Genomic DNA, 10688 nt, shown 5'->3' on the forward strand with positions numbered 1-10688 from the left:
GTTCCACGCTCGCTGGGGGACCGAGTCCCTGGGGTCACTGGTCTCTGTGATACACCCTGGTAATTTGATCTGTTATTATAGGTGTTACAGCCAGGTTAGTGTCTATGTTTATCCGTTACTATAGGTGTTACAGCCAGGTTAGTGTCTAGGTTTATCTGTTACTATAGGTGTTACAGCCAGGTTAGTGTCTATTTTTTTCTGTTATTATGGGTGTTACAGCCAGGTTAGTGTCTAGGCTTATCTGTTATTATAGGTGTTACAGCTAGGTTAGTGTCTATGTTTATTCTGTTATTATAGGTGTTACACCCAGGTTGGTGTCTATGTTTATCTGTTACTATAGGTGTAACACCCAGGTTAGTGTCTATGTTTATCTGTTACTAGGTGTCACACCTCTGTCTGTGTGTCTAACCTGTCTGTCTGTCTGTCTGTCTGTGTGTGTGTGTGTGTGTGTGTGTGTGTGTGTGTGTGTGTGTGTGTGTGTGTGTGTGTGTGTGTGTGTGTGTGTGTGTGTGTGTGTGTGTGTGTAACCTGTCTGTGTGTGTGTGTGCGTGCGTGCGTGCGTGCGTGCGTGCGTGCGTGCGTGCGTGCGTGCGTGTGTGTGTGCGTGTGTGTGTAACCTGTCTGTGTGTCTAAAACCTGTCTGTCTGTCTGTGTGTGTGTGTGTGTGTGTGTGTGTGTGTGTGTGTGTGTGTGTGTGTGTGTGTGTGTGTGTGTGTGTGTGTGTGTGTGTGTGTGTGTGTGTGTGTGTGTGTAACCTGTCTGTGTATCTAACCTGTCTGTCTGTGTGTCTAACCTGTCTGTCTGTGTGTGTAACCTGTCTGTCTCTCTAGGTTACTACACCAGTGAGCGCAGTGTGTTTCCATATGAACGCATGCAGACCTCTCTGGCCTGTCTGTCTGCTGATCAGGGAGACTTTTACTACTGCGGGGGGGCGTTCGGGGGGGAACTGACAGCTGTCAATCATCTGGTGACGACCTGCAGTGACAACTTTGATCTGGATGCAGAGAACCATGTGGAGGCAGCCTGGCAAGAAGAGAGCCATCTGAACAGGTACTTAGAGATCTGTTATTAGATCTATAGTTGAGCTATCTGAACAGGTACTTAGAGATCTGTTATTAGATCTATAGTAGAGCCATCTGAACAGGTACTTAGAGATCTGTTATTAGATCTATAGTAGAGCCATCTGAACAGGTACTTAGAGATCTGTTATTAGATCTATAGTAGAGCCATATGAACAGGTACTTAGAGATCTGTTATTAGATCTATAGTAGAGCAATCTGAACAGGTACTTAGAGATCTGTTATTAGATCTATAGAGCCATCTGAACAGGTACTTATACATCTGTTATCAGATCTACACACTTTGTGCTGGTTTCTCTTCCTAGAGGAACTGGAGCATCTTTCTCTATTATCTGTCCTGACATGTGAGAGACTTTCTGCCCAACGGTTCCCTCTTGTGGCCTGGACACACCACTGAGTTGCATCTGTCTTAGTTATTATCAGATCTATTATGATATAATTGTTCATGTATTTAAGTAGTAATAATGTAAATGTAATCTGTGTGTTCTGTAGGTACATGTGGATACATAAACCCAGCAAGGTGTTATCTCCAGAGTATTTGTGGCAGGACTTCAAACCCAGAACTCCAGAACTGAAGACCGTCCGCTTCTCAGGAGTTATAAAGAACTACGCTGAGATACGACCTAACGTCTGAAGACCTGGACCAGACCTGTACTGGACTGGACTGATAAACCATGAACAGCAGCCATATTGTGAAGACATTCATATGTGTTACCAATGATACTAATGATGGCTCTGTTCCATTCTGGTCAAACAGAGTCAGGGTGCTGATATTATGCATGTTGGCTCACTGTCTGGAAACACTAATATTTTGGTCCAGGGAGCCTCAAGGGGTTTCCAAACAACCTTACGGGTGTGTAACTGACTCTGAGAGTGTACACATGGAACCAAATGGACCCATAATGGTCCATTTGGTTCCATGTGTACACTCTCAGAGTTATAAGGGGTCGTTGAAATTGAAAAATCTGAGAACCACTGTGCTAGCTAGACTAAATGGAACAGAGCCTTCATTAGTTTCATTGGTAACACCTGTGAAGGAAGTGATAATTTGGCTGCTGTGCATAGAGCCTATACCCTCAATACCCGCATGTCTGACTAAATACCTCCAAAATGTTAGCGACACCCACAGCCACAATACTAGAGGAAGTGTAAACAACAATCTGGTAACACCCACCCATAAAACCATTTTTCCCTACTCTGTACCAAGGGGCAAGGCTGAGATATTTACGATGAGGCCGACAAAATGGCCAGAGTGGCGCTGTTTTACCCTGCGCCGACCTGTGAGTTCAGAAAGAATTTATTTTAGCGCAAGTGAATGGGTTTTTTGACAAACTTTAGACTAGATTTTCTTACTGTAATACAAATTGTCATAAATTCTATATGCTTCCAGTCGCTAGTTTAAAGTCTCCTTTCAATCATCAGGATATGCGTTTTGCTAAATTATGGTTCTATTTATTATAAAATTGACGATAAAGTAGGCTATTCTCTAGGAGGGGCGGGATGATTTGATTGACACGCTACACAACCAATAGCATTCATTCCCCGCCCCCCGCTCTTGATTGACAAGTTACCCAACCAATAATGGTCTGAACTCATTCTGACGCGTATTGAAAGATGGCGGACCTACAGTCTTGCAGCAAAGGCTTCATTTTCTGTAGAAATGTTCTGTATAGGTCTGTAGAAAGCAGCGGAGGGGGTTTGTCCATCTCATTTATACAGTCTATGCTCTGTACATATAGTGTTTTATATTTGTAAAGATATTGAATGTGTTGGTGCTATTTTATATGTTCAAGGTTCAAGGTTGTACTTTATTGTTACTTGTGTACTAGTGGAGGTGTTAAGACCCAAAAATAGGCTGTTGACTTCAAGTCATGATGCAAAGGTCCCCTTTGGTATGGAAGTACCTGAGAGCCATAGGAAAACATTTATCCAAAGAGACGAGTTAGATCACCCTTCATTTCTGAAATATACATGTTTTAAAAAATGGCCGCCACCATTTACAGCAATACAGCAAAAACAATATCTTTGCTTCTGTTAAAGCTATAACAATAATATTGGTGTCAAAGTGTACATTTTTGGGGTCAAGTAATCCAATTCAATAGGTTTCAAGGCAAACATTTTTTTATCATTTTCTCAATGCCATGAAAACAGGGCTAAAATATGCTAATTTAATTGGAAGATGTTGTTTTAACAGGGTAACTTTCCATTTTTCCCCACTCTAAAACCTTAATTTAGTTTCCCCTTTGGCATGGAAGTACCTTAGGGCCATAGGAAAACATTTATCCAAAGAGACGAGTTAGATCACCCTTCATTTCTGAAATATACACGTTTTAAAAAATGGCCGCCACCATTTACAGCAATACAGCAGAACCAATATCTTTGCATCTGTTAAAGCTATAATAATATTATTGGTGTCAAAGTGTACATTTTTGGGGTCAAATAATCCAATTCAATAGGTTTCCAGGCAAAAAACCCAATCATTTTCTTATTGCCATTGAAAACAGGGGTAAAATATGCACATTTTATTAGAAAAATACGTTAATAACGGGTAACTTTCCATTTATTTCCCCTCTAAAACTTTAATTTAGTTTTCCCTTTGGCATGGAAGTACCTTAGGGGAATAGGAAATAAATTATCCAAAGACACAAACTAGATAAGACGTCATTTCTAAAGTATTTGTGTTTTAAAAAATGGCCGCCACCATTTACAGCAATACAGCATAGCCCATATCTTTGCTTCTGTTAGGGCTATGATGATAATATTGGTGTCAAAGTGTACATTTCTGGAGCCAAGGAATACAATTACATAGGTTCCAAGACTAAAAAACCCAATAGTTTTCTCATTACCCTCACAATGGGGGTAAAATATGCACATTTCATCAACAAAATAAGTGACAATATAGCTGCAAGCAGCGATAATACGGGGCCAGTGAATAGAGAGAGAGAGAGAGAGACATGGAAACAGAATAGATTGAAGAGAGAGAGAGTGACATGGAAACAATAGATTGATGAGAGAGAGAGATGGAAACATAATGGTTTGATTGGACATCTCAACCTACTGCCATTAACAGGATTCGAACTCTCAACCTTCAGACTAATAGGCTGCAACACTACCTATAGTGCTATAGCTTTGTCCAGGCTGATATTGTCTGTTGAAGATCATAAACTCTTGCCTTCTTTCATGAACCAAGCCCCTGTTTCACTAACACTAAGATCACTCGTTCACAAACCATTTACCAATGAAGAAATTGTACATCTCCTCAGAACCAAAACTAGTGAAAGTAGCCGATCTACAAGCTCACAAACCATGAAAAGATGTGAGATTGTAGATCAGCTATTTTCAGATAAAGTATGTCATACGTTGAAAAAACATACTCTCAAATAAGCATTTCAGGTTATCTTTACCATTTGCACATGTATTCATTGATACAGTCATGTTGTTTGCAATTCAACTTAAATTAAGTCTGCATCAAGTGAGGCTTGAACTGGCGACCTTGAGATTGTGAGGCATTCATTTAAGGGAGACGCCATTGGCCCAACAGACAAGTAACTGTGAAAAAGGAGATCACACAGATGATACAGTTTCACGCAAATAGCTGAAAAATCCTGGGTTTAAGTGTTTTTCAAACTGCTCAAAATTGCGGACAATCTAAGGGCGGAGCTTAATGGTCAAATCGATACGTGTGTTCCTCATGAGTCAAGGCACATGTGTAAGCAAGTTTCACGACTTTCGGCCAAACGAGGCATGACTTATGCCTGTTTAAAGTCTGCCTTTTCAAAAAATTGCTATAGCGCCCCCTTTTGGCCAATTGGAGTGAGATTGGTTTCAGTGATATTTGGAATGACCCTGTACATTTCTGCAAAGTTTCAAAGAAATGTGAGTCTGCATGTATGTTTTAGGCACAGATGAATAATTTTCATAAAACTGTAATAGTTAAAATCTATCTCCTCCTGGGATTTTTGAGCAATCTGCACGAAACGTTTAACACTTGAACTTTGGACCACTGCCTACAAAAAATTCCAACGGATTTTCCATAAGTGAAAAAATGCAGAAGTTAGGAGCCAATGACTGTTTTACATATAATTCAAACTGGTGGGCGATCTAAAGGTCAGAGGTCAAAAGTCAGACCACAAAAGTTGTCGGGCATGAAGAGACGCATGTGTGTATCGAAGTTTCATGGTTGTAGGTCAAAAAGGGCATGAGTTGTACCTGTTCAAAGTTGGCACTTTCAATTGAGTGCTATAGCGCCACCCTTTGACGAATGAGTGTGAGAATTATTTCTTGGTAGTTTTTCATGAGCATCTACCATATGGCCGAGTTTCGTAAAAAGCGTATGCACGGTTAAGCCAGAACTGGCAAAAACAAGTATTTTTCAAACTGCTCAAAATTGCGGAAAATCTAAGGGCGGAGCTTAATGGTCAAATCGATACGTGTGTTCCTCATGAGTCAAGGCACACGTGTAAGCAAGTTTCACGACTTTCGGCCAAACGAGGCATGACTTATGCCTGTTTAAAGTCTGCCTTTTCAAAAAATTGCTATAGCGCCCCCTTTGGCCAATTGGAGTAAGATTGGTTTCAGTGATATTTGGAATGACCCTGTACATTTCTGCAAAGTTTCAAAGAAATGTGAGTCTGCATGTATGTTTTAGGCACAGATGAATAATTTTCATAAAACTGTAATAGTTAAAATCTATCTCCTCCTGGGATTTTTGAGCAATCTGCACGAAACGTTTAACACTTGAACTTTGGACCACTGCCTACAAAAAATTCCAACGGATTTTCCATAAGTGAAAAAATGCAGAAGTTAGGACTCGGAGACAATGACTGTTTTTCATATAATTCAAAATGGTGGGAGATCTAAAGGTCAGAGGTCAAAAGTCAGAGTGTGAAAGTTGTTCAGCATGAGGAGACGCATATGTGTATCCAAGTTTCATGGCTGTAGGTCAAATAGGGCATGAGTTGTACCTGGTCAAAGTTGGCATTTTCAATTGAGTGCTATAGCGCCACCTTTGGACGAAAGATTGTGAGAATTATTTTTTGATCGTTTTTCATGACCATCTACCATATGGCCGAGTTTCGTAAAAAGCGACAGCGCGGTTCAGCCAGAACTGCGAAAAGTGGCAGAAGAAAAAGAAGTGACAGAATACTGCCAATAACAAAACAGGTCCAGAGCTGAGCTCTGGCCCCGTAACAAGAAAATATCCATGAATTCAAGTCTCCATGGGTTGAGTAATCGATAGAAAACAAGTTATTTTTTTGGGTGAACTATCCCTTTGAGTTCAAATAGCCTATATCAAGACTGAAACTATGTATATAGTGTGTGTGTGTGTGTGTGTGTGTGTGTGTGTGTGTGTGTGTGTGTGTGTGTGTGTGTGTGTGTGTGTGTGTGTGTGTGTGTGTGTGTGTGTGTGTGTGTATAATTAATGACATGTACAACATACAGAATACAAATACACAAATGCAATAAGTATACAAAAACATTTGATATAGAAAAGGACGGTAGATATACAGTATGAACATTTAAGACAGTGAGTAATTAAAGCCATTGATGGTGGTCAAGCATTCTACACTGAAGTGAACAATAAAAACAGGGACCATATCACAACACTGTAACAGCCTACACTTATTTCAACACAGGCTAAAACCAAGACCCACTCGCAGGGGTCATCACCATGGCAGCTTGTGATGGACATTTTCATTAATATTTCATTTGTGCCACGGACATGCAAAATAATCATCGTACCAAAAACAGTGGTCTAGACTAAATGTATACTAATGGACTCTTAATGTGTCGTAGGGTCTATTCCAATGTGCTGCACATTTTAAAACAATAGTGTGTCTGCATTAATTACTGAGCCACTTAACCACCAACACATTCAATGCTAATTATTTTGGATAATAATAAGTGAGTCTCATCAGTACAGACAGGGCTTCAACCTCAAAAGGGCCACTTAGCTGCTAAGGTGAGTGGGTGCGTAATATACATCATATGGCTAATATAGACAGTGCTGGCTTTTCAAAAGACAATGTTACTTGAGGACAGAAGGAGATCAAGTTCTACCAGCTGAACCAGTTGGTTTGGCAAGCTACGGTAGCGAGTGGATTCCATTAAGGTGATCAGGTATTCTCTGTTGATGAGAAAGTCCAAGGCATGCACATGTAACAAGAGACACCCTACAAGCTACACTTGATTTGTTTTGATTTATTTGACACAATAATTACATGTTCAATGCTTCTCACGAAAACATCAAGGACAAAATGCCAATGAAACACCTGAACAAGGATAGTCATCATGTTGAGTGATTAATGAGGGCATGCCAGGATTCTAATTGAATGCAGTGTTACAATAGTTTGATGTGAAGGCACCTAGCCTTGATCAGAGGTGAGCTAACTTTTAGGTTGGAGGAGGTCCTAGGCTGTGGATGGAGGGTTACCATGGTTTATGATTGTGTGTTATTATAGTTGTTATTGTCATTATTGGACACTTTGAAACACTGTCTCAACTAACGACAACCAGTTTTACTTGTCCAGTTCTGCCCTCCTTTGCCTTGGTAGCAACTAGCTCCTTCTGACTAAATGACCCGATTTAATTACTTCAGTCTATATTAGTAGCTTAATGATTAGTATTACAAATATATTGTCCAATGTATTTGCATTTAAGTTCATAGATCTACAAGCTCAAAACGCGTTGCAGTTTTGAGCTTGTAGATCGGCTATTTTTGCTATTTTTGTGTGACGTTATATTTTAGAATGCCGAAATACGGCATTCATTTATACGAAAAAAAGTTAAAATACGTAGATAAGAGGTGTCTACCCGACAGTATATGCAATGTGGCCCTCTGGAGTGAGTGTGGAAATATAGTGGCCCTCTCCATCATCAAAGTTGCCCAACCCTGCCGTACATGATTGCATCATGTGAGGACTACAAGACAACAAGAATCCTTGAAAATGTCAAAACATCCGTTCAATCCTTTGTGGGATACTTGTATTTTATATTTTTTTAAGTAACAATGGATTAATGGAGTGTATGAGGTGTGTCAGACAATGAAACAATTAAAGTCAACAGTAATGTGAGTGACCACAGTGAAAAATGGTGCAGGAAAAGAGCAAAAACAGAAGGCATGCCATCTGTTGAGAAGGAGCACCGAGGCAAAGAGGGCAGAACTGGACAAGCGAAGTTAATTCATGTAATTTGAGAGAAAGTGTTTCAAAGTGTCCAATAATACTAATAATAACCATAACAACACTCCACAATCATAATCCATGGAAACCCTTGATCCACAGCCTCACCATCAGACCTCCTCCTCACCTCTGATCAAAGTTAAGCACCTTTGCATCAAACTATTGTGACACTGCTTTCCTTTAAATCCTGTCATGCCCTTCATTAATCACTCATCATGGACTGTACATAATTATCTGTTTTGACTCTCAAATAAATTCCCATCGTTCCATTCGGCATACCTTAGACTTGCTCATCAACATAGCTAGTACCTGTTCACCTTAATGGAAACCACAACTATTAAAGTTGACACACAAAAAAAAAAAATAGCTGGAAGAGCTTAATCTCCTCTTGTCCTCAAATAACACTGTCCTCAGAAAAGCCATCTGTCTATATTATAATAACCATATGAAGTATAACACGCACCCATTCACCTTTGCAGCTAAGTGGCCTTTTTGCTCCTGCAATGTAAGATGAAAGCACTGTCTGTACTGATAAGACCCAATTATTGAAATCCCAAACATGGAATATACTTGGACCATGCCACATTTAATGCCTGTCTCAGGACTGCCACCTGCCAGCATACAGTGGATAACTTCCCAGTCTCCAGGTTTTCGAAAGTATAGCTACCACTTTAACCAGGAGTCCAGAAGGAGTCTAAATCCAGGAGATTCCTACAGGATCCAGGAGGTTTGGCAGCCCTGGTCAGGTCAGGTGGAGTCAACCAATCTGAAACACAGGAAAGAGAGACTGTGGTGGGCCTGGACAGCTGGCGTAGCGGTCCAGGCACCCAGGCTCAATATGAACATGACAGCGCGTCGCGCGTTTGAGTCCCGAGCCCGATGACTTTTGCCACATGTCACTCCCCGGGCCGTATTTTTGCCGGTGCCTTATCCATTAGCCCTATAGACTTCTTTGCCATTTTTTTCACTATTTTTAAAAACATTTTCAAACAATCTACAAGCTCACAACGTGTCGATGTAGATCGGCTAGATGAACTATTTGACAATGTTTTTAAAAAAATAGTACAAAATGGCAAAGAAATGTAGTTTTACTTAAGTAAAAGTATCAATACTGCAATGTAGAAATACTCTGTTACAAGTAAAAGTCATGAATTCAAAATGTACTTGAGTAAAAGTACAAAAGTATTGGTATCAAAATGTACTTGAGTAAAAGTACAAAAGTATTGGTATCAAAATGTACTTAAAGTTAGAAAGTACTCATTATGCATAACGTCCCGTTTCACAACTTTTTAAATGTATAAAAATGATTTGAAAATAGGAGATCTACAAGCTTGTGAGCTTGTAGATTGGCTGTTTTCAAATGGCCGACATGTATATAGAACTGAAGTGGTTAATGTATATTTTGTAATAATAATCAAACTAATAACTGTAACGTTTTCAAATAATTGTTGTGGAGTAAAAGTATAGGTAATATAGTATAGTAATTTGTCTCTGAGATGTAATGCAGAAGTAAAAGTACTGAAAATTGGAAATACTCCAGTAAAGTAAAAATACCTCAAAATGGTACTTAAGTACAGTACTTGAGTAAATGTACTTAGTTACTTTACACCACTGCAAAGGGAGATCCTTTAATAATAGAGCACACAATGACAGGTTAACTGTCTGATATCAAGGGCTTCATTTAGGCCCTTACTGTATTAACAGTGTCTAATGTAGAGATCCAAAATACTTCTCCCCTGATTAGTAGTTTGTTAATGTCACCTCCTCTGAGGGGCAATTTGACGTGTGTGTGTGTGTGTGTGTGTGTGTGTGTGTGTGTGTGTGTGTGTGTGTGTGTGTGTGTGTGTGTGTGTGTGTGTGTGTGTGTGTGTGTGTGTGTGTGTGTGTGTGTGTGTGTGTGTGTGTGTGTGTGTGCGTGCGTGCGTGCGTGCGTGCGTGCGTGCGTGCGTGCGTGCGTGCGTGCGTGCGTGCGTGTGTGCGTGCGCAAGTGCCCTCTTTGTCTCTGGTCCCACTACACCATTGTTCTGGAGACATGATCAGTAATAACATACTTGGTGTAATTAAGCTGTAAAGGAAAGGCCCAGTTCTTCCAAATATATGAATAAAAACAAAGTTTTACTGGTACCCACCATCGTGCTCAGTGTCTGACTGTTTCTTCTGTCTGAAGAACTGGAGGAATCTCTTCGTAGTGTTCCGTAATTTGCTAAAAAAAACACAAAAAGTGATATGGAGATGGGAGGTTTCTGCCCGACAACAACAATATATTACACTCAGAGCTATTCATTTCCAAATGACATCTAATTTTAGGTTACAGATAACATAGACAGCTTGTCATTTAATCCAAAAGGCTCCACAGAGCAGATGTGTGGTGTGAATCCAATAAGGTTTCCTCTTTAGACGTTTGTTAATAATGTCTCCCCTTGATCTT

The 10688-nt window shown here is 40.0% G+C and overlaps 1 protein-coding gene across 1 annotated transcript in view; it reads left to right on the forward strand.

Annotated features, from left to right (window-relative positions):
• The window catches only part of LOC311034319 (globoside alpha-1,3-N-acetylgalactosaminyltransferase 1-like), a 5647-nt gene extending 3702 nt beyond the window's left edge, over window positions 1-1945 (forward strand). Inside the window, exons 6-8 of the mRNA XM_084042193.1 lie at window positions 1-59; window positions 831-1050; window positions 1572-1945. The exon at window positions 1-59 is cut by the window's left edge and continues 152 nt beyond it. Coding sequence (XP_083898319.1) covers window positions 1-59; window positions 831-1050; window positions 1572-1713 — 421 coding nt within the window. The 3' untranslated portion in view covers window positions 1714-1945. The remainder of the gene's footprint in view (window positions 60-830; window positions 1051-1571) is intronic.
• Window positions 1946-10688: the final 8743 nt, after the last annotated feature.

This window comes from Gymnoscopelus microlampas, assembly GCF_963454915.1.
Source record: "Gymnoscopelus microlampas genome assembly, chromosome: 19".
NCBI lineage: Eukaryota > Metazoa > Chordata > Actinopteri > Myctophiformes > Myctophidae > Gymnoscopelus > Gymnoscopelus microlampas.